Here is a 24,139-nt window from a genome sequence, read left to right on the forward strand (position 1 = left end):
ATAGTCACCATAACACTACAATCTTATTATCTTATCAATCCTTATTAAGCTGTTTTACAAACTAAATATTAGAATTAAGAGTAACTAATATTGCAATTTGAAAATACAGTATATTAGCCAATAATAGTTTCGGATTGAACCATCCTTTAAATGGGCTAAAGCTAAGAGCTATTAGCAATCACATTTTAAGAAGCGGATGTTAGTTCTTTTAACATTTAACCTGAGAGTAAACCAGTACTTTAAACTGTCGATCATTGATAAATTGAGGAGCAATGCTGCGAAAGTCTCGTTTAATAACCCAGACTAGTTGTTTTCTTTCCCTCGCACATCTCTATGCGATCTCCCAAAGGGACAATAAGAACGGTGTAATTAAATTCACAACGGCAATAAATCAGAAATAATTTGCAAGCTCACTGCGAGAGTTGGGCGCCGGTGTTTCTGATGTGTGCGCCGCGGCCGGGCTGCGGTAGCTACCCGGGGAGAGTGAGTGCCCGCACCGCTGCCCAGCTGGACACGAGCTCCGGGTTGGCACGGGCCCCGGGGGGCAAAAAACAAGAAATAAGACCCTGATATCCTGGTTTCGATTCTTGATGCGGCAACCAAAAAAAGCTAAAAGCTGCTCAGCCCTCAAAAATCCTGTCACCAAAATAGTGTGATAGATGAATTATTGAGAAGCCCACATCCGCTTCTCTCGCCCCCTCGGTGCCAGTGCAATGCTATGCAGTGTCGAGCTGAGTTACAGTCCTGCACACACCAGGATATCTATACCCAAAAACGTTCAGATTCACCCAGCAACATCCATATGCATGCATTACCATTAGTATTCCTCCATATCGCATGCAAATCAGCTGCTTAAGTAGTTGCATGCAAGCAAGCATACCAATCATTGGGTTTCACATTAAATATTCTGTGGTTAAATTCTACTCCATTTTGGAGGAAGAGGAAGGGGGGCTCGGCTCCATCTTTTCCCGACATCAACAGGTCATCCCGGGACAAATGCAGCAACTGGGGGGCGAGTCAGACTGATCAGACAAGACACCATTAACCACTTGACGTCTGAAATGATGCACACAATTGCTCTCCAGCAACATACATCCTCAAATCGTCCGCGAACACGTGCTGGCACCGCAAGCGATGGCATGCATGGCTAAAAAGTTGCAGATTTTATATGGATGTATTTGATGCACCATAAATCAAGCTCTCGGCAGCGAGTCATTGAAGTGGTTAAAGTTTTGCGAGCCCATCCCCCCATCCAGAGCAATCGCACACCTTCACAAAACAATACCCCTATGCAAAAAGAACTATATTTTTCAATTACTCCCAGTCACAACAATAACAAATGCAACCCCCTGTTTAACCCACGTGTTTGCCCTGTGACCCCAAGTGCCATGGACCCCAAGTGCGCGCATAAAACAAAACACTCACCCCCTCGCTTGCAATCTGCTGGAAAGTGTTTCAATGGAGGAGTCCGACTCTTTCTCTCTACGGGCAGCCATTCATCGTGAATGCACAGGCAAGACGCCCGAGCGCAGAATTATCGAGGGGTGCATCGTTTTGTCACCCCCGGCTGGAGCGCAGAGTCACCGATCACACGAGCAAAAGCAGTCCGACAGCCGACGCATTCAGCCGGCTGTGTATAGGGTTGTGCGTGCGGCAGTGCGGGGAAAGTGCGCCGTGCGGAGCGTCTAGACTCAGGTGAAGCCCCAGAGGGTTGTGGGTGCTACGCGCTCTGCATGCCAACTCAACTCTGCATGGCGCACTGGAGGACGAGCGCTGCTGCTAAACGCCTCCAAAATATGTCCATCACGTCGCTCTAATGGGGTCAAATTATATGGCGGATGGGCAATTAGTGTTTATGGAGCGTGACTTGATTAGATTATTAGTTCGAATGTGCCATTTGCACACAACGAGCATCTTGTGCCATATATGTATGCTGCACCGAGAAGGTGTTCTTCTTTACGCCTAACGTTAAGTTAATGTTGTTAGTGTGTGTATGTTATGAATGTCAAATTAGAAGTGCACCAGAAATCAATGAAGAGTTATAACATGGTATAACGTTATTTTTATTCAAATAAATGTTGATTCCTTTTTTAATCTCTCTTTACATCAGTATGCATAATTAATATAACACACGTCATTGGGAATTATATTAATAAATTGTATTGTATTAAAATGCAACATATAACATGTATTAGATTCTATTGTATTGGGGGGTATATTATAACCTGATTATAACATTCATTCATTCATTCATTCATTCATTTTCTTTCCGGCTTAGTCCGTCCCTTTATTAATCAGGGGTCGCCACAGCGGAATGAACCGCCAACTTCTCTAGCACATGTTTTACGCAGCGGATGCCAGCCGTACCACAACACTGGAAAACTCAATATAACATATAATGTTTTATAATAATAATAATATTTAAATTAAATATACATTAAAATAACTGCTATTCACCCTAATGGATGCCATACCATTCCACAGTTGTTAATAATGATATGATGAAATTAATGTAATGCGATTCAATAATATAACAGTAAAAAGGTAATTAAACAGTTTATGTAAAATAAACAAGTCTTAAATTATGAATTTATTAGTCACCATTGATCATCAAATGAAGATATTGCTAACAATATTGCAAAAACGTGAACTTTCACAGATGTGAAATAAAATAAATAATAATAACAGCAATTTATTATTATTATTATTATTATTATTATTATTATTATTATTATTATTATTATTATTATTATTATTATTAGTTTCCCATTACTGGGTTTTGGCTGGAAGGGCATCCCCTACGTAAAACCTATGCTGGGATATTTAGCGGTTCATTCCGTTGTGGCTGCCCCTGATGAATAAGGACTAAGCCAAACGAAAATAAATAAATGAATTATTATTGTTAATATTGTTAATATTTTTATTATTATTATTATTATTATTATTTACTAAAATATATTTTTAGAAGTACGGATTATTAAAGGGGTAAGTAATTAGGCATTTATCAAAATCACAATTATATATATTTATTTAAATAATTTCAGGAAAAACAGGCCTATTTAAGTTAATAAATCATAAGTATAATATAACATTCTGACTTTACTAGTAAAACTCTATTTTATTTATTTAAAAAATGGTTGCGTATAGAAGAGTTCCTAAATGACCCTGCTTTGTACTCGATGCCCTTATTTTTTTCAGTATGCAGGTTTCTATAGGAATGTGCGCGTGCGCAGTGCTTAGCGTCTTTGTTAGGCGTTTAGCACTGCAAGGCTTCCGTAGTTCACATGTAGCATGCGCCACACGTGAATTCTGACTGAAAACATCCACGCTAACAATTGACAAGTCTCTGTGTTAGTGAACATTTAGCGATCTGGTTTGATTTTGTTCATAGATGATTTGCCATGGCATAACTAAAGTATCTTCGTGGAAAGATAATCTTCGGTAAGTTGCAAGACGAGCTACATTGTAAAACTAACGTTAGCCTGGCTAGTTTTTCAGGGTTAAATGTGCATGAAATTAAACATAAGAATAAGCGTAGTTTATCTTAAATGTATAACTCAGGATTATGTAAAGACTGTAAATATGTCAATTTTAAATAATAATAATAACATAAAATCCTTTGAGGGTTTATTCATTGCATTTACAGTTAAAGTTTGTGCTCTATATTTTTTTAGTGTCATTAGTATTGTTTAATATTTATTAATATTTATATGTATTGTTTAATAGTTATTTCAGCTCTTATTTAAATATTTTTAGTTTTCTTTTTTTAAGTTTGGTTAGTAGGAATTATTAATTTTATTTGCAATTATTAATGAGTAATTTGTCTGTTTGCTTTTGCCCTATACTATGAATAAATCTCTATTATTAATAATTTTAGCACTTTATTATACGTATTTGTTGTGTTGCTACACCTGTTTTTGTTCGCACTCGTTAACTGACATCTATTGTTTTTCTGTCATCAGGCTTTTTTGTGGCAGATGTTAGCATGTACTGTTCTTCAGCTATCCTTAAAGTGTTCTGGTTTGTCATCAGCATTTCCTAAGAACAGATCCTTGCTCCAGATCCTCCCTACAGGACTCACCTGTGTCTTCACAAAATTCAGGACAATGGACAGCAATAAACAATCTCAAGACTCCAGCAGTATCACCACAGATGAACCAATGCAAGACAAAAACATCCAGCACCCATCCAGCTCCACAGAAAGCAATCAGACACCATCCACAGATCCTGGGCTTTTACCGGGAGAGACAGTGGTCAGGGAGGGAAAGGCTGCTATTTTATTCCCAAATGCTAATGAGGTTTTTTACAACCCTGTTCAAGAGTTCAACCGAGATTTAACGTGAGTGTTTTTTTTATCCCACTATTAAACTTCTTTTAAACTTCTTTAAAGATACTATCTAATAAATTTTCTTAATTACTTTAAGTATAATATGTAAGGGTGCTTTCACACCTACACTTTTGTTTCGGAACGTATCTCGTTTGCCCAGTTAGCGCGGTTCGTTTGGCATATGTGAACAGGGCAATCGCGCTCTGTTCCGCGCCAAAGTAATCGCTCCGAGATCGCTTGAATGAGGTGGTCTCTGCTCGATTGAAACGAACCCTGGAGCGGTTCGATTGCAGTGAGAAAGCGATCCGATCCGAGCGCGGTTATATCACAGTGTTTTATGGATATGTAATAGGCTTACGGCTATATGAAGAGAGAATTAGGAGTAAGGCGGGAAGTTTCGCGAGTCTCCGGATGCCCGCAAACGAGTGATGATCTCCCGGTAATCTCGTGTCTCTCTCCCAGTCCTCAAATAGGCATCGTCGCGCACCCTTCTCACCCCTCCCCACCGTGTCTCTCCTCAGACACGTCACGCGCGCGCACCCTGTCAATCACCACCAAACCACCACCTCTCCTGACAGCTGAGCGGGACGCTGCAAAATAAACCCTGACACTCTGACCAATGTGAGGAGAGTTTACTCGCACGTGACTTGTTTTAGCTCTTTTGGTCCGATTAGAAACTTTGCAGTGTGAAAGCGAACCGCTCCAAGAGCAAAGAGCAACAATGTAACAATTTTAATCTCTGTTTCGGAACAACTGAATCGATTCACAGGTGTGAAAGCACCCTAAAATACGTTTTTATAACTGTTTGTTTATTTATTTATTTTGATAGTACGTTAAAGGGATAGTTCACCCAGAAATGAAAATTGTCATCATTTTGTCACACTTGTTCAAAAGCTGTTTGAGTTTTTTTCTTCTCTTGAACGCTGAAGAAGATATTTGGAAGAATGCTGGTTAATGACACCCATTAACATCCATAGGAATTTTATTGCCCTACCTGGGTATTTGACGAGTGCCAGCAACCAGCATTCTTCCGAATATCTTCTTTTGTGTTCAACAGATTAAAGAAACTCAAACAGGTTGAAAACCACATGACTGAGAATAAAGTGGTAATAAATTAGGTAATTTTCAATTTTGGGTAAACTATTTCTTTAAGAAATTGTTATTTTATGTATTATTTCCTTTTGTAGTATTTATTAATGTTTTATTTTGTCTTATTTTCATATTTGTAGTTTTTAATGTGCTTTTGTTGTCTTTCTAAGTTTTTTGTTTACAATATTATTTAACTGTTATTTTTATAGTTTTGATTTTTCGATTTCATATATATTTAAAAAAATCTCATGTATATATATATGTATGTGTATATATATATGTATATATATATATGTATGTATGTATGTATGTATGTATGTATGTATATATATATATATATATATATATATATATATATATATATATATATATATATATATATATATATGTAATGGGTATATATATGAGTTTCCACGGGGTCTTAAAAAGTATTAAAAGTTGAAAAATCAATTATGAGACAATTAAGACCCTTAAAGGGTACAAAAAAAACTCTTAATTGTGTTATATATATAATCAGGGTTTATGCATATATTTATATTTTATATTTTCATACATGTTTTAGTAAATTTGTCATGTGCTTTTGAAATTTTTACCACTTTTATAATTTCTCAGTAACTTTATTTTTATACATTTAAAGCATTTATATTTTATGTTATGCTCAATGCTGGGCAAAGATTAATCACAATCGATCACATACAAAATAAAAGTTTGTGCTGACACAATATATATTTTTATATATATATATATATATATATATATATATATATATATATATATATATATATATATATATATATACACGCACACACACAGACAGACACACACACACAAATATATATATATGTTTGTGCTGTGTGTCTAAACAAACTTTTATTTTGGAAATGATTAATCACTATTTATTTTTGCCCGGCACTAGTTATGTTAATATTTTGTTTTTTGAATTTGATTTTTGAATTCAGTTGTGCTGTGATCACTGAGTTTGCTCGGGATCAGCTGGCTCAGAGGGGTGTCCGTATCCTGGTTCCGGGTGAGAAGGACAGAGTCGTGGTTCAGCTCTCAGAGGATAAGAACGGGGCGGGGGATCAAGAGGCACCAGAGCAGCCCGAACAAGAGCATCCAAAGGAAGAAGAAGCTGCTGAGAAAGAGTACATCACTGCAACTGTAGGAGAAAGATGTGAGGTACACTGATCAGGGTTCTTCTATTCTTAAATCTTCATTTATTCTGACTTTAAAAGACCTTCTGTTTTTGTGGTGTTTTGATGCTAGAAAATAGACATTATTGTTAGACACAAGAAAGCCAAGATCACCGAGTCTTTTATGCAGTTTTTTTCTCAGTTTTCCTCTTTAATTTGTATCTTTTTTCACATTTTGATATTTTTTAAACTATTAAACAATGCTTTGATTATTTTCGTAGTTAGTATGTTGCATAATAATTAATAAACAAAACTTATATAATATAAACTATATATATATATATATATATATATATATATATATATATATATATATATATATATATATATATATATATATATATATATATATATATATAATAAGCATAAATAGTCCATAGTTTAATTTATGTACTAATAATATATCTAATAACATATTTAATTATATTTTTTACATTTTAGAATTTACTATGTTTTACCACTTTGGTAGCAAGATTTACCACATTGCTGACATTCTTTTAGCATATTGCTTACATTTCCCAGGCTAATCAACTAAGGAATTGCTTGTAACATGGCTAGATTAGAACGTTCCATGAAAAAGAAGCATTAAATGAGTCTAAAGGGCTTCTGTAAGTTTGAATTATTGACAGTTGGAGTAACTAATTAGTAAATAAAATGAACTGTTAAATTTTTTTAGATTCATATTGAATTAATAATTTATTTAGTCCATATTTTAAAAATAATAAATTAAATTTGTTTTTAAAATGTAGAATAAATTAATATTTAATACATTTTTTATAATAGATTTTTGATGTGCATTAATTTATTACAGGATCAGTTCTTTTACTTTCTCTCTGTTTTTCTGTATGGTATTGTGTCGTTTTTATTATTGTTCCGGTTAGTTATGCTTTCCCCTCTTCTGTGACTGAATAAATGAGACTTTTGCTAAAGCATCTGCCGGATGGATGAATGAATGAAATAAAGTGATTGGTTTGTGTCTTCAGCAAGGTCTGCGTGTGCTGGAGGGTCTGGCAGCCTCAGGTCTGCGTTCTGTACGTTTTGCTCTGGAAGTTCCTGGCCTGAAGAGCATCACTGCTAATGATTACTCTGCTAAAGCTGCTGCTCTGATCGCCCGCAATGCACAACACAACAATGTGACCCACATCCTGCAGGCCAGCCAACGAGATGCCAGGTCTGAGCGCCAACTACTATATTTTGCTTGGGTTATTTCAGTGTGGTTTCAGTTGTTTTTATAAATAATTAAAATTAAATGTGGTTTAATTTGAGCTTTATTAAATATGTTATGTGCTTAGGTCATTTTTTTTTATTTGGTTTTATTAGCTCTATTTTAGTTTAGTCGTTCATAGTTTTTGCTTTTTAAATAAATTATCATATTTGATGTTTTCAGTTTTTGTCTGCATTTTTGTTTTATTTTATTCTAATCTTATTTTATTTTATTTTGGTAATTTAGTTTTAATTAGTTCTTATATCATGTGCTTTTTATTTTTACTTTTTAATATTATAAACTTTTTCATTTTTCTTTATTTTATATTTTAATTCAAAGCTTTAGTTAATCTGTTTTGTGCTTTTGTCATTTTTGTGAGTTGTATGTGTGTATATACTTATTTTAAACACTTTTTTAATTTGATATCAAATTAACAAATATACTAAAGCTTTAACTTGAAAAGAAAGATTATATCTATATAGGTACTCGCTGATCTAGCCAATCTCATGAACCATCTCAAAGGTGTTTTGTTGAAGATGAGCAAAATGTTTGAATGACCTTGCATGTATTTATGGCTTTTTTACATACACTGTAAAACTCAACAGTCAACTTTATTAAATTAAATGAGTTTATCTAACTCAAAATTGACTGAAAGTTAATTCTACTCATTTGAAAAGAGTTTTGAAATTGTTATGGTAATGAGTTAATTAAATGCCTTATTGCATCAGCTTAAATGAGGTAAGTTCACAGTACTCGTATAGATTAGTTTTGTAACTCAAACGGTTTGTTGCAATCAGTTTCCTCAAATGGTTTGAGTTCTCTTCATGTATCGGGTTTCACTGTGCTCAAATTGCTTTATTTACTTAAATTGATTAAGTTCACAGCACTCATTAGGATTCGTTTTTGAACTTAAATGGTTTGTTGCAATCGGTTTCCTGAAATGATTACCTTACCTTAACTTATCAGGTTTTACAGTGTATAAGAACTGAAAATTCTGGGTTCTTACAATATTGTAAGTTCACCTAAACCTGACTGGAAATATTAGATACATTAAATCATATAAATTTAATAACATAACCTCTTGTAATTTACTTATTGCGATGAACAGTAATTTATATGCCTATTTCCTTTTAGTAAAGAAGTATTAGATTCATAACTTTGCATTTTAACTTGTGAATTAAATATGCGCTCTAAACTTTTTTGAGTGGGACATGTTAAATTATTCTTCTGTCAAATTTTCCAAATTGCATTGTCAGTAATTTTTTTTTCGCCTTATTTTTAGATCTGTTATATCTATATTATATGTATAACTCAAGGGTACATATTGGTATCTAAAAAGTACAAAAGTGCTCCTCTTAATTTATAGGTACTAATATATACTTCTGAGGTACCAACATGGACCCTTCAAGTACAAATGTGTACCTTTTGAAAAGGTACCACACCAGTGACAGCTCTAGTACCTTTATTTGTAAACAGAGATCTCCACTTAAGTATCATAGAGAGAATATGTGCTTTATGCATTATAAAGCTTGAAGCATCAGACTCAGTACTCTATATCGCCTGATCACCTTGACAAGGAATCGGTTATCTCTATCGGCTGCAAAAATCCCGATCGGAGCATCCCTATTTGTTAATTTTATGTTTTAAGCTCTTAATTTGCTCTTATTGTTGTATTATTCGATTTTATATTATTTGAACAACTTTTATTCCTACATATCTTATTACAGTAGTAGTAATTTGATCACTTCAGCAGATTTATTTCTAATAAAATGTTTCAGAAAGTCATGATTCTCACTCATTAAATAATTACTTTCTATACCTTTGTTTTACATTCTTAGGGGATTCAAAACAGACATTTCTGCACAATGTCTTCCTCAGTGCGTGACAACAATCCTCTCACTCCACCCTTATATCCCACAGTCAATCACATTACATCATCAGTTAGACCACCACTCAATAGTTAAAAACGTCTCATTTTCATTTCAAAATACTGTAATCAACCACAAAATAAATATTTCCTTCACCTTTAAAAGCATTAATTCCATTACACAGGAAAATAACATATCAGTTATCGTTATTCACTTATTTATGTCTGTGTCAATGCAATGAAACTCAGACAGTCCAAAACATTAAAATACATTTTCATCTCATTATTTGTATCATTACATATTCAAAATCCACGATTGACAATATAATAGATAAACAACAAACCATTTAAGAAACACAGAAAGGTCCAATTCCACATTCATTCCACTTGGTGTAAGTGATTTTGTAATAATCTTTTTTTTTTTTTAAGGTTATCAAAAAGATTGTACAATGTGCTTTTACAGACATAGTCAAATGCAAGTTTTACAAAAAAATGTGCAATCAGTTGTAGAAATTATAGTAATCCTTAAAAATAAGCCATTAGATAGATAGAGGGAAGGGAGAAAAAAAAGGTGAAAAATAACACACCATCTATAAGTATTAATACTGGCGACCAATTAGTCACCTAGTCTCTGGTAAGGCACATAAAACTATATATTTTCCTTTATCACAACACATTCCTATAATATAGACATGTCATTTAAAAAAAGAGCATTAAAACAGAACAAAAGAAAATAAAAAAACTACAACAAAAGACTATTCCCCAAGCCTCTGACAACCCTCTTCCACAAAAAAACCTAACTGACACTCGGTTTAATAATCTTTTATTCAGATTACCTCCTCTATGTCAGTGGTTCTCAAAGTGGGGGTCGCGACACAATGAGGGGGGTCGCTCGGTGATTTCTAAAAATCTCATATATGTTATTAGTCTATTAGAATTTTATCAATTATTATATTTTAATATCAATTATTATATTTTATTTGTGACCCCTGGGTTAACTATTCTAGATTAACATCACAACAATAGCGTTAGTTGCAGTTGCATTGATTTTGCAGTACAATATTAGACTTTACCACCTTTATGGCACTCACATACATTAAAAATAAAGGCCACGACTGAACAAGAAGGATGATCTCCAAGTGGCTCCAAGTCTCCAAAATTAAACCAAGTCTTGTGCTGTCAACATTGCACTCACCATTCTCATTAAGTGAGATTAATATTAAATTAAACAAATGAATAATGATTATAAAAAAATATATGGTTGTAAGATTGTTGCACTTTTTTTGAGTTGCCAATATGCTTATGTTTATATAATCCTACTGGTGTGTGTGCGCCATTGTGTGCAATATTTGTATGCTTATAACCACCTCCAAGCATAGTGGGGGTCGGAGTCACTGGAGTTGTTATTTTAGGGGTCGCAGGCTGAAAAGGTTAGGAAACCCTGCTCTATGTGACTCAAATACTTCCTCAACTCATATACATTCCTTGTTTAAGGTCATGTCTGAAATCTATAAAATGTCTTGCCCCTGCTGAAGCTATAGTAGGTCGTCATATACTTGATTTATGTCCGCAACTGTAACTGATGTGATGACGTCCTTATATATGTAATGTTTCAAATAGTTGAATTTTATTACCTAATATAATATACTTTATTTGTTTTATTAATATTATTGTTTTATTTATTTCAGCCTCATTTTATTTAGCAAAAACTACCAATAACACATAACAGCTAGCAGTAACCAACATGTTAAATCTCCATATGTCCAGTATGGTGATGTACGAGGCAAGAGGGAGGAAGGAGCGCTATGATGTCATCGATTTGGACCCCTATGGCAGCCCGTCTCCATTTCTGGACTCTGCCGTGCAGGCTGTCAGTGAAGGGGGTCAGTCTAATGCTCCATCACTTTTCTCACATTAACTTCTAGCTTCTCTAGTACACAATTTTTTTTTTGTCATCAGGGCTGCTGTGCATCACCTGTACAGACATGGCAGTCATGGCTGGAAACAGCGGAGAAACCTGCTATAGCAAATACGGCTCGGTGTCCATCAAGTCCAAATATTGCCATGAGATGGTAAGTTTGGCCCGTCGCCTTGTCATTGTGTTTGTTTGTATGCAAGTTGATGAGATATCATATTCATATTTTATTTTATAAAAATAATACTGTGAGCTTAACTGAGCCTTAACAGTGACATCTTTATTAAATTGAGCTGAATTAGTCTCAAATTAACTAGAGCTACAGTACACCAGCACTCTTCTTCACTCTCCTGTCTGCCTGAATTGCTGGAATATTCCACAGTTTTAAATATTATGACATGTTCTCTCTTTTCTTCATCTATGTTAAGCTGCTTTGACACAATCAACATTGTTAAAAGCTCTGTAGAATTAACAGTGAAATTTAATTGCGTATTTTTCTTTTCCAGGCTCTGCGTATAATCCTGCACAGTTTAGATCAGCGTGCAGCCGTGTATCAGAGATATATCGAACCTCTGCTGAGCGTCAGTGTGGATTTCTACATTCGTGTGTTCGTCAGGGTCAAAACAGGCCAGGTTGTCGTCAAAAACTCTGCAAGGTAACACACAGTTTACTTTATCTAAGTAGAAAGAATCAAACTCTGGGTTTTTATGGGTGCAGTAAATCTTGAAAATTCTTCATTTTTAACTAATCAAAGTAAAAAAAAAAGCTTTAAAATAGCTTAGATTGTAGATAAAGTGCTTGAAAGTGTAATAAATTAGGTTTTCATAATAATTTATTTTACTAAATAGGTAATCATAATTAACTGTTTAATTTTTGCTTTTGCATAAAATTAAGACTCTGGAGTCTGTGCCTGTAGCATGATTTGGCGCTTTTTTTATCTGCTTCCTTTGAAATTAAAATAAATGTAAAATTGAAAGATGACATATTTATGATGCAAATAAACAACAAATATTTAAATAAATAACATTAATTAGGAGCTAACATGCCATCAACATTTTTCCCTACTATACTGTACTATACTATACTATACTATACTATACTATACTATACTATACTATACTATACTATAGAATAAAACAATGATTATCATGTGATATAATGTAATGAAGTAAGTAAATATGTAAATTACTACACTTTACAAAGTGTGCATTTAAATGTGCTTTTAAAAATATGATGAAATGGAACATTTAAAATTGTCTTTTTATATCACATAATATAAATCATATAAATGCAACCTTGATGAGTATTACAGACCATAATCTTATAAAAACCAACCTTTCTAAATTGTTTTTATTTTAGAAATAGTAAGTAAAGTGTGTATGTGTGTGTTTCCCAGTAAACAGGCTCTGGTGTATAACTGTGTCGGCTGTGGTGCGTTTCATCTGCAGAGGATGGGGAAGAGGATAAACCAAGGCAAACAGTCAGTGTTTGAAAACCCAGATAACTCCATTTTTGTTAGTTTGCATAAATCATGTTGTTTTTTTGTTTGTTTTGTTTTTTGCAAATAAACTCTTCAATGCACAATACAAAAAAAAAACATGATTTTAGACATATTTTCATCGTTTATGCAACTGAATTTTCATTTGCACCTCCAGGATTGGTCTTTTATCTCGTCAATTGGCAAGTTTGTACTGTCGGTATGACTGTGTGTTTTTGTAAGTGTGTCTTTATGTGTTTGTTACAGTATGAAATATTCAGCAGCCACTGGACCACCAGTAGGGCCAAACTGTGAACACTGTGGACAGAGACATCAGGTCTGAATCCTTAATTTCTCTGCTTCGGTGTACTACAAAAATAAATAAAATAAACAATCTTATTTATAGGATATGTGATGTATTGTTTTTAGGATCTTGTATCTGTTTATTTGCTCATTTCTGCTTTTTTTTTTTTTTTACATTTCATGCTAATTAAAATATGCTACAAATTTGGTGGGATGTCTGTAGTAGTCCTCATAAATAAGTAATGACATTAGCTTTAAAATAGCTTTAAATCTTTAAAACTGCAGAAGCTTTAAAACTCATCATGTGAAATTCTTTTTGAATCAGACATTATGAAAATATTCTTAGGTTCTATATTAGTTTGTTTTGTGTGGTTTATACAGTTGAAACCAGAAGTTTACATACACTGTATAAAAAAGCACAAAACCATTTTAAAAAAGTCAGATGTTAATGTGACTAAACTTTTTCTCTTTTAGGTAAGTTAGGATTGTGAAATTTGTTAAGTTGTTAAGTCAAAGTCAAGTTTACATACAATAAGATTAAGCTCAGATGATGGTGTCAAGGTTTTGGAAGTTTCTAGTTGGCTAATTGACAACATTTGAGTTAATTGGAGGCACAACTGTAGAATAGTATTTAAGGAAAACCTCAAACACACTGCTTCCTTTTGTGACAACATGGGAAAATCAACAAGCCAGATTACAATTTGCTAAATTACACTGGGAAAAAGAATAATTTTTGGAGACATTTCCTGTGGTCTGATGGAACTAAGATTGAACTGTTTGGCCATAATGACCAGTGTTACATTTCGAGGACAACGGGGAAAGCTTACAAGCCTAGGAACACCATCCTAACTAACTGTGAAGTATGGGGCGGCAGCATCATGTTGTGGGGCTGTCTTGCTACAGGAGGGACTGGGCCACTTCACAGCATAGATGGCATCATGAAAAAAGAACATGATGTAGAAATAATGAAGCAACATCTCAAGACATCAGCCAGGATATTAAAATTTGATATTAAAATTTCTAAACAGACCATGACCCTAAGCATACTGCCAAATTAGTTCAAATGTGCTTTAAGGACAACAAAGTGAATGTTTTGGAGTGGCCATCACAAAGCCCTGATCTCAATCCTATAGAAAATTTGTGGGCAGAGTTGAAAAGGCTTGTGCGAGCAAGACAACCAACAAATCTCACTCAGTTACACCAATTCTGTCAGGAGAAATGTGCCAAACTTCCTTCTAACTATTGTGAGAAGCTTGTGGAAGGATACCCAAAACATTTGACGAAAGTTAAACAGTTTAAATGCAAAGCTAAAAAAAAACAAAAACAAGGAAATGTATGAAGCTTTTTGTCTTTTTAGAAATTAATAAAAAAAAAATCTCTCATTATCCTAACAGACCTAAAATAGTAAACAATTAGTATGATTCACCCTCAGACATTAAAAAAAATGGTTATGTTCCTTTTTTTAGAGTGAATGTAAACTTCTGGTTTCAACTGTATATATAAATGTATTTGTAGAATTTATGTTTTAGTTTTTCATATACTTAATATGAGTAATATCGATTTCGTATTGCAATATATGAATTTGAACTTCTAGTTATTCCTCCGTCTGCGTTTTTAGTTGGGTGGTCCCGCCTGGGCGGAGCCTCTTCATGACATCAACTTTGTTCAGAAGGTTCTGGGTGCTGTTTCAGGAAACCCCACACGCTTCAGAACGTCTAAGCGGATCGAAGGAATGCTCAGCATGGTGACCGAGGTCAGTCGTTAATGAAATATTTAAATCCATTGACATTATCATAACATCTTAAATGTCTCTGGAAAGTAATGGCTTGACTAGAGAAAGAGCTGTGTGTGTGTGTGTGTGTGTGTGTGTGTGTGTGTGTTTCAGGAGCTGCAGGATGTTCCTCTGTACTACACTTTAGATCATTTGAGCAGCACAGTTCACCGCAGTACACCGCCCATGATGCAGTTCAGGTAAACTAAATACAACATTTTGTATTTACGTTACTGTTACAAAGCTTGTGGTCAGTACTGACACTTTTTCGTCTGTATGGATGGAGGATTTCCACCGTGTACCATTCCTGGAAATATTTACTACCACCTCGACTGCATCGTTTTATGATTGGTATTAATGAAGGTCTTCACAAGTTCACAAATTAGCTTTTTTTTAGAATATATTATTTAAAGACAATGTACCTCAAAATGTTGCAACATGGTCAACAGAAAGTTGGCCTACTCCTCACCCATTCCTCCAAACAAACAGATCGCCAGGTAGAATAAAAGAAATGGAAGAGATCAGTCATAAACCTATGACAGTGAATAGCCAAGAAGCAATAAAAACAAATGAATGCTTCTACAAGCTGTATTGTTATTAAATGGGATGTGTAAACAATCCACATCATGATTTTGTCAAGTATGATGCGATCCTGGGTTAAAATCTATGTTGATCCTCGAACAACATTTTTGTTGGAAAATGTAATCCATATGTAATCCCTACCCCCTAAACCCAACCATAACTGTAAATAATTCCCAAAATCAGAGGAGAATAATAGTTGAATAACAATCATGTAGAAGTGCATAAACCTAACCGTAAGCCTAAACCTAACATAAGTGGTAAACATATCCCTTAAATCTGATTGGTAGAATAAAATGTTGTTCCAGGATCAACATAGATGTTAATTCAGGAACATGTCCTACTTGGTGGAATCAGATTGACGTGTAAACACTGATTGGCCAAAGAGAATTATCATTACCTGCGTAATTGGATTTGTAACATATAAACCAAACCTGCTAGATTTACAGTCATGTGAAAAAGTTTGGACACCCTTTTGAATTACATGTTTTTCGGTATCAGGAGATAATAACAAACAAGCAAAAACATTATAGGCAAGTCTTAAAATTGGTAAGAGAACACCTCACATTATTTATTGAACAAAAATAAAGCCATGAAAACAAATAGAAAAGCCATGGGTGACTGTAGATCCACTTCTAGCAGTAAATACTTCAAGTAATCATTTTCTGTATGACCTTCACATCCTAAAATCCTAAAAACTTCAGTCAGAATTAGGTCTGAACTTTGACTTCACTATTGCCTATTGTTGCTTTCGTAAATTAGTTCTGTAGTAAGTGCAGCATTGTAAAACAATTGGCCGAGTAATTGGTAGTTCATTATGCTGTGGCAACCTCTTATAAAGCAGGGAATAAGCAGAAGGAAAGCGAACAAGTGAGTTCACCTGTAGATTTGCTGGTGTGCTTGGGATCATTGTCTTACAGCATGACCCAGTTTTGGCTAAGCCTCAGCTGTAGGACGAGCATTGTGTTCACACACACCTGATGGCTCCAAAACTGCTGAAACTTCTGCTAATGATCAGTTCAAGCATTCGATTAGCAGTGCCTGACTTATTTTTCTTAATACTTTGTCTAAGGTTTTATTTTCCAAATTGCAAAAGACCTGATTTTTTAGGGTGTGCTAACTTTTTCACATGATTGGGAATATTCAGCTACAGCCACCACAGAATCATTTTAAATGACGGGTGCAAACATTCCCTTCACTGGTAGCTGAGGATGGGGCAAACAGCATCAGTGGAGGCAAAACTATAACCATATCTATAAACCCACAGACTTTCAAGATGTAATAAATTGAGGTGGAAAGTAAAATGAGCTGAGACTAGTTGAATTAAACTGAGGCTGTGCGGGATGGATTTTTCGGTCCCGCTCCAACAAGATTCTGGTCCGCTCCTTTAAAAATATATATTCTTTTCTCCTGCTCCCACCTGCAGTGTTCATGTTTTGTCCCACTCCAGACTGCAAAAGTTTGCAGGTTACTATCTTATTTGTTTCACCTGCTTCCTTTTTGAATCTAAATAAAACAAGAAATGAAAATTAAACAAATGTTTTGTTTTATTTGAGTTTAACTAAATTGAAGGATGAACATGGACACGAATGAGGACTTTTAAGATCATAGAAATACAGTCAGAACAGCCTAAAGTTCAGTGTACAAATGAATTAGCTTCTGACATTTCGCCTGTAAATAGTTATTTTATTTTAATAGTTATTGTTGCTTTTGTGCAGTAGATAAATAGTGAAATATTTTTTTTAAATATATTAATTTTAAGATATTTCCATTTTGTGGGAGTCCCAAAAATAATTGTATTCTCCCCCAACCTGCACGTACATGAGGACCTTACTACCCGCACCCAAATTTATCCATTTACATTTTGTCAGCCAAGGGAGTACAAGTCTCTATTGCACCGCACACACCGAAAAAGCGTATCGTAATGTGTATCGTAACCTGCCAAATTGGCTAGTGTGTTGATATGATTCTGTTGTGTAGGTCAGCCCTCCTGCATGCTGGATACAGAGTGTCTTTCTCTCATGCCTGTAAGAACGCAGTGAAGACCGACGCTCCCGCGGGGGTGTTATGGGATATCATGCGCTGCTGGGTGAGCTGCCCTCATTCACTATTAACATCCGATCTAAAAGTCCTTTCACTTTTCTAATGGTGCTTCTCTCTTTAACTCCTCAGGAAAGGTCTAATCCTGTGAAGAGAGAGCGATTATCAGAAACCAGTCCTGCTCACCACATTCTCTCCAAAGAGACAACGTAAGCAGCAAAGGCATCTTGTATTTACTTATTTAGTCTTCATGCTATGGTCACATGAGAGCAAAATTTGAGAACACTTTATGAATACCTGATTAAAAAAATGTTTTAGTCTTCTTTGTTTAAATTTTGAAGGAATTCTAAGGTGCTTTCACTCTAGAGCTTTTGGTCCGCAACCCGGTTCGTTTGGCATCTGAATTTGGTATGTTTAGCTAGTGTGAACATGTCTTCTGAACTCAGGTGCGCACTTGTGAACCGTACCCGAGTCCGGCTGAAAGAGGTGGTCTGGAGTACAGTTTGTGGGAACTCTGGTCCGGTTCACTTCAGATATGAATGCAATCATACCAAATAATGAAAGTAAACCGCCAACTGTACAACAAACTTTAGCTTTCATAACGTTCATTCGTGTCTGTATGTCTGTGTATCAGTTATCTTGGTGACAAGAGTTAAGTTATCTGCTTATTTCCACCAAAAACAACTGCCGCAGACATTGTGTGATGTTCACGTTTTTAATATTATTTGCAGCAGATAGACGCCGGTGCCTCTCTGTATTTAGGTTTTGGTAACAAAAGCAAAAGACTCAGTAAAAGCAGAATGGCTGTGATATGCGTACATCTATTAAATTAGTATTAGAATATTAATGACAACAGAACATGGGTTGCTTGATAATTTGTTACTTCATTTAAGTTTTGTTTTTAATTTGTAAATTGTTTTAAATTCAAAATTGTAATATATAAATCAGTGTAAACATATGAAAGGTGGAAAACATATTATGTATTTATGTGTTAAAAGCACATGGTCTCCTTTTTTGCCATGGTCTCTCTTTGGTTTTAACAAACTTGTCCCTCAAGTTTTTCTTTAATTATTGGCCATCGGGTTATCCCTATGATAACACATGGATGGATCACCAAAATCTCCAAAATGAATCATATTCTACTTCAATGAAATGTGGCGCACGCCAACTGTTCGCTCGAGAAAAATGTGAATCACCACAAACAACGTGATGACATCACACTTAATCGAACTAGCAGACGTGTCGAGTATAAATCAACCTGTCTACCAGTAACTCTGTTCCTTCTCAAATATCTCCTTTTTTTATTTTTACTGAGCTTAAGAATATATGCATCTTATAAACTATGCTTAAAGGGTTAGTTCACGTAAAAAAGAAAATATATTCTTTATTTTACATGTTTGTATACATACATACATGTATGTATGTATGTATGTATGTATGTATGTATGTATGTATGTATGTTTATTTATGTATGTATGTATGTATGTATATTTATGTATGTATGTCTGTATGTATGTATGTATGTATGTTTATTTATGTATGTATGTATGTATGTTTATGTATGTATGTATATATGCATGTATGCGCATACATTTGTATAAACATTACTGGTTTTCCAACACTATTTAGAACAACAGTATTCAAAAGAGACTATTTAGAAGTATTGATCTATTTTTTTTACTCTACATACATTTATATTTTTTTATTTTCTTTATTCATTCTTTTGTGAGGTTTTAAACCTTTCTGAGTTACTCTGTTGAACACAAAAGTAGATATTTTAGAATGCTGGTTACTTGCACCCACTGACTTCTGTAGTATTTGTTTTTTTTTCTTCGTATTTTGCAAGTCAATTGGTGTCTGCGACCAGCATTATTCAAAATTGAAGTTGTGAAAACCTCTAAATACCATCTGATTTTTATTTATTTATTTTTTCTAAAAAAAAATTCTCAGCCTCCGGTTCAGTAATATCACTTTTATGGCAATTATTAGGTTATTTTCATTGTGTTTAAAGTGAAATTACTGAACATATAGTCAGGTCAAGTAGAGCTTCATTGTCATTCCGCTACATGTGTGGACATGCAGAGGAATAAAATGTTGTGTCTCGCAGGACAACAGTGCCACATAAAATAATCATAAATACAAACACAACACTGGACATAAGAGCCATTTAAAAATAAACACCTAACATAATCTAAAAGATACTTAACTTTACACATAAGACAGGCCATAAAAGTACTTTTACAGTACAATGTTGTGCAGGATATTGCGCAAGAGAGGTATTAAAAGAAATTTTAAGGTTTGGATATTGTGCAGAAGAGTTATTTGAGGTTGAATCAAGCAGTGCAACATAATTGTGGTACATTTATAGTAACCATCATTTTTCTTATTGAGTCCATATAAGATGGAGTTTAGATTAAGTGTTCGGTACATTAGATAAAGAGTTTTTACAGGTGGTTTGTCATGCCCACTTACCTGTATGTAGCACAATTTGAAATGCACAATGTTTCCAAGAGACATGGAGTGATTAAGAAAGTGTACATAGGGGGCTGAAAAAAATGCTGATCTTAGAAGAAAATTTCAGACAACACTTAGAAGCTTTTGCACCTGAATTCTTATTATCTTCTTTTGTGTTCAACGGAAGAAACTCAAAAATGTTTTGATCAAGTGAAGGGAGAGTAAATGATGACAGAATTATCTTTATTTTATTTATTTTTTTTTGCATGAACTATCCCTTTAGAAAACGGATCATATCTTGATCTCCACTCCATGTTTCTATATATAAGTTCTAATATTTACCTTCACACTCTCATTTAGTCTTGAAGCCTGTTTTGAGATCAGAGAGGACGCGAACCCTCAGTCACGCAAACGCCACCTCACACGCTTCCAGGAGAATCCACAGGCCAACTGGGGACCAAAAGCACGTGCCAAAGCTGGGTGCGTCACTCTCTCTGCTGCTTTCTTCTTCAAATCAGTCACATGATCCTAAAAGTTTAAACAATCTCTCTGTTTTTAGTGGAGGAATCGCCTCAGAGCTCGAGGACAAGAGAAAACAGTTTCAGGGTAAAAGGAAGAAACCGATCACGCATTCCTCTCAACTCAAGAGTTTCCCTTGTAAGAAGTTTCGCAAGGTACGTTCACCTGAAATCAGTAAATGAAAGGGATTTTAAACATTTTTACTATGACATTAAAGGGTTAGTTGAAAACACCAAAGTTGAAAATTCTGTTATTAATTAATAGCCAACAATTCCCTGAGAACTTCATTCATCTTCTGAACACAAATGAAGATATTTTGGATGAAATCTGAGAGCTCTGTCATCCTCTATACACAGTAACAGTCATTAAACGGGGTTCCCACTCTTTCATGGACATCAAATTCAAGAGCTTTTTAAACCACTAATAATGTTAAACCTTTGTAATTCACAGCCCCAGCATATATAGTCTTTCCTGTTCTTAACATTTAATTCACACTTATGATTTTAGTTTTTGACCCTTCTTAAGCATAAAACATATTTAATAAAACATGGCAAGTGAACATTCTTCTTTATCTGCAAAGCAACGCTGAAGTCAGATATTCTGCTTTGAAAATGTGTTATCCGTGCCGGAACGCTGTCTTTGGTTCTTTTAACCTGCCCACTGCCAGCTTATATTTCAGCAACCCCAGTTGGAAAACTGCATATTTCATTAATTCATTCAGAAAGGCTCTGAAAGTGTGTGTCCATGCCCGAAGCAGACTCCTAAATAAGACACAGATTCAGTTTCATATGGATTATTAATAGCAAATAATATCAATTTTATGAACTTATACATTGTAACTGCGTATCCTAACAACACGCAACGTGACAAGATTTGCAGTGATAAGCAATTGGCTGTTGGCACAAGACAAAACACGACAGATATTTAAATACAGCCATTCAGAATCACAGAATATGCTCTCACTCACAAAATGATAAGGCTTATAATCTAATTAATACACAATAAACCTCTTCAACATTATTTACCTGGCAGACTGCACTTGCGTTTGTTTTGATCTAGGAATGCAATACCTAGTTTAAACACTGTGTGTCAAACTTACATACCGTACCTTTTAAAACAATATAGTGGAGGAACTATGAGGTCAATTTGTATGCAAAAACCCGGAAGCGAGTTAGCATGTTAGCAGTTCCAGTTCCCTCGTCCCAGAGTCGATGGGTTTTTTCAATGGGATTTCAGTTAAATCGCTTAAGGGTCGTCTAACACAAACTCAAGATACTTTTACGTTTTATTCTACGACATAAAACACATCAGTTTCAGCACACTCTTGATTTTTTAAATCGGTTATGCTTCTTTAAAAAGACGGTCGCTATCAAGTTGCTAAATGAGACAACAGGCGATGTCAGAGACATTATACATCATTGAGCTGAACTAGTCTGGAGAGCAGCTCGCTTGTGTTAGGCATTTGAATTTGTCGGTTATTTAAGTATTTTTATAAATAGTATTTTATAGTTTGTAGTGTTTTTCTAATTGGGATTTCATATTGTGTGTAGATAATGCCTTCACTTGTCAAGACCGATTCATATGCTGATCATTTATTTTAATTAAACAATATTATGGGGATACTTCTTACCAGTGCAGCCTGTCTCTTTCCTGCTCTCAGTAATGCAAACCTTTGAATAAATGTGTAAAAATGCATACTAACTGTCATTTTAATGTGATCAGTAGATTTTATAACTGCGATATTTACACTCCTCCTTAATATATGACTGTATGGGCTGCTTTTCGCTGTACTTTATGACAAAAAAAAAAAAAGAATATTGAATGTTGTTTTGCGTCCATGACGGGACTTGCAGGCATATAGACTTGTCCCTCACGCCTCATTTCTGTCGTTTATTACTAAAGTAAGCAGGCTGTATGCACACAAGCGAAACACTTATTTAAATATTTCTTACTATGCATACCATGTAGGCACATTTATACATACAGTAATAAAACTTTTAAATCGACCGTGAGGCAACAAAAATGTATTTCTTACGTTAAAAAAATCCAAAAGGCACGTAGGTCTATGTGTATTGGCATATTTTTTTGTTTAAAATATATAGCCTGGGTTATAATATAATAAACCGAGAGAGTAAATCTTTGTCATGGACCATATTTCTAAAAATAAGCTTAAAGTTGTCTGTAGCAGCGTAGTTCTGACGTCACAAGTGAGCGCCGCGAAGGCACTGTAGTCCGTTTATAGCCGTTATATATAAACGGTCTACGTATATGTTGTGAACTGAGGTGGGCCGGTGTGAGGCTTGAAACTCCAGGGCTGAAAAGGAGTGCCACTCCGGCCCGGAGTCATACGAAGCTCCAAGAACAATTTTGTGCACCACAAACTGTATGAATGACTTTGTTCGCCTTTATCTTCTGTCTCATTTTAGGTCAGGGTGCGTTTACTATGTGCAGTATATGGCATATGATATGCCACAGCCATATCACCCTGCAGCCCAAGACTGGTTACTCACTGAAGCTAAGCAGGGCTGAGCCTGATCAGTACCTGGATGGGAGACCACTAGGGAACACTAGGTTGCTGTTGGAAGTGGTGTTAGTGAGGTCAACAGGGGGCGCTCAACCTGTGGTCTGTGTGAGTCCTAATGCCCCAGTAAAAGTGAAGGGGACACTACACTGTCAGTGGGCGCCGTCTTTCAGATGAGACGTTAAACCGAGGTCCTGACTCTCTGTGGTCATTAAAAATCCCATGGCACTTCTCGTGAAAGAGTAGGGGTGTAACCCCGGTGTCCTGGCCAACGTCCCTCTATCGGCCCTTACGATCATGGCCTCCCAATCATCCCCATCCACCGAATTGGCTCTATCACTGTCTTTCCACTTCACCAATAGCTGGTGTGTGGTGAGCGCACTGGTGCTGTTGTCCTGTGGCTGCCGTCACATCATCCAAGTGGATGCTGCACACTGGTGGTGGTGTGGAGAGTCTCCCTCATGATTGTTAAGCGCTTTGGGTGTATGGCCATACACAAATGTGCTATATAAATACACATTACATTACATTACAGTATAGTGTATTACCATTAGAGTCAGCATTATTGTCACTATTGACTGTAGTAAATGGACACTCTGACCTGATGTGAAAGACATCGACAAAAACAGTAGTGTGTACAGTTTTTGGCACTTAAGTGTTTTTGGAGCTTTAAGCTTAGTAGTTTGAAATATAATGCTAAAGTATAAAGATTGAAAATTATTATAATTTAGTAGCCCCTTTCACACAGTGATATTGGTAAACGACTTCCAGAATGACTTCACTGGTAAATCCTTAAAAAAGTGCTGTTCACACAAGCACGGGCGTTCCAGAATTTTTCCAGAATAGACAATTCACACATCCATTCCAAAATACCAGTAAA

General features: G+C 35.1%; 2 protein-coding genes across 10 annotated transcripts in view; one reads left to right on the plus strand and one right to left on the minus strand.

The window, feature by feature from the left end:
* The window catches only part of nacc1b (nucleus accumbens associated 1, BEN and BTB (POZ) domain containing b), an 18,544-nt gene extending 13,750 nt beyond the window's left edge, over positions 1-4,794 (minus strand). For 2 of the 6 annotated variants that reach the window (XM_087273916.1, XM_087273919.1), the window contains exon 1: positions 4,686-4,794. Coding sequence is in view for 1 of the 6 variants with exons in the window: in XM_087273915.1 (XP_087130041.1) it covers positions 1,426-1,496 (71 nt within the window). In the remaining 5 variants the exon portion in view is untranslated. Of the gene's footprint in view, positions 1-414; positions 1,716-4,685 lie in introns of those variants that run through there. The other 4 variants (XM_087273915.1, XM_087273920.1, XM_087273917.1 and 1 more) reach the window with 4 other exon arrangements.
* Positions 3,276-24,139, plus strand: part of trmt1 (tRNA methyltransferase 1) — a 22,408-nt gene continuing 1,544 nt past the window's right edge. The window contains exons 1-15 of one of the 4 annotated variants that reach the window (XM_087273913.1): positions 3,276-3,441; positions 3,963-4,339; positions 6,376-6,595; positions 7,593-7,780; positions 11,448-11,563; positions 11,640-11,752; positions 12,102-12,250; positions 12,992-13,075; positions 13,340-13,409; positions 14,994-15,128; positions 15,261-15,346; positions 17,706-17,814; positions 17,898-17,974; positions 20,580-20,699; positions 20,779-20,893. In XM_087273913.1, coding sequence (XP_087130039.1) covers positions 3,978-4,339; positions 6,376-6,595; positions 7,593-7,780; positions 11,448-11,563; positions 11,640-11,752; positions 12,102-12,250; positions 12,992-13,075; positions 13,340-13,409; positions 14,994-15,128; positions 15,261-15,346; positions 17,706-17,814; positions 17,898-17,974; positions 20,580-20,699; positions 20,779-20,893 — 1,944 coding nt within the window. In that variant the 5' untranslated portion in view covers positions 3,276-3,441; positions 3,963-3,977. Of the gene's footprint in view, positions 3,442-3,962; positions 4,340-6,375; positions 6,596-7,592; positions 7,781-11,447; positions 11,564-11,639; positions 11,753-12,101; positions 12,251-12,991; positions 13,076-13,339; positions 13,663-13,766; positions 14,685-14,993; positions 15,129-15,260; positions 15,347-17,705; positions 17,815-17,897; positions 17,975-20,579; positions 20,700-20,778; positions 20,894-24,139 lie in introns of those variants that run through there. The other 3 variants (XM_087273914.1, XR_015502745.1, XR_015502746.1) reach the window with 3 other exon arrangements.

The sequence above is a fragment of the Danio rerio genome, chromosome 11 (assembly GCF_052040795.2).
Source record: "Danio rerio strain M-AB ecotype USA chromosome 11, GRCz13ab, whole genome shotgun sequence".
Classification (NCBI taxonomy): Eukaryota; Metazoa; Chordata; class Actinopteri; order Cypriniformes; family Danionidae; genus Danio; species Danio rerio.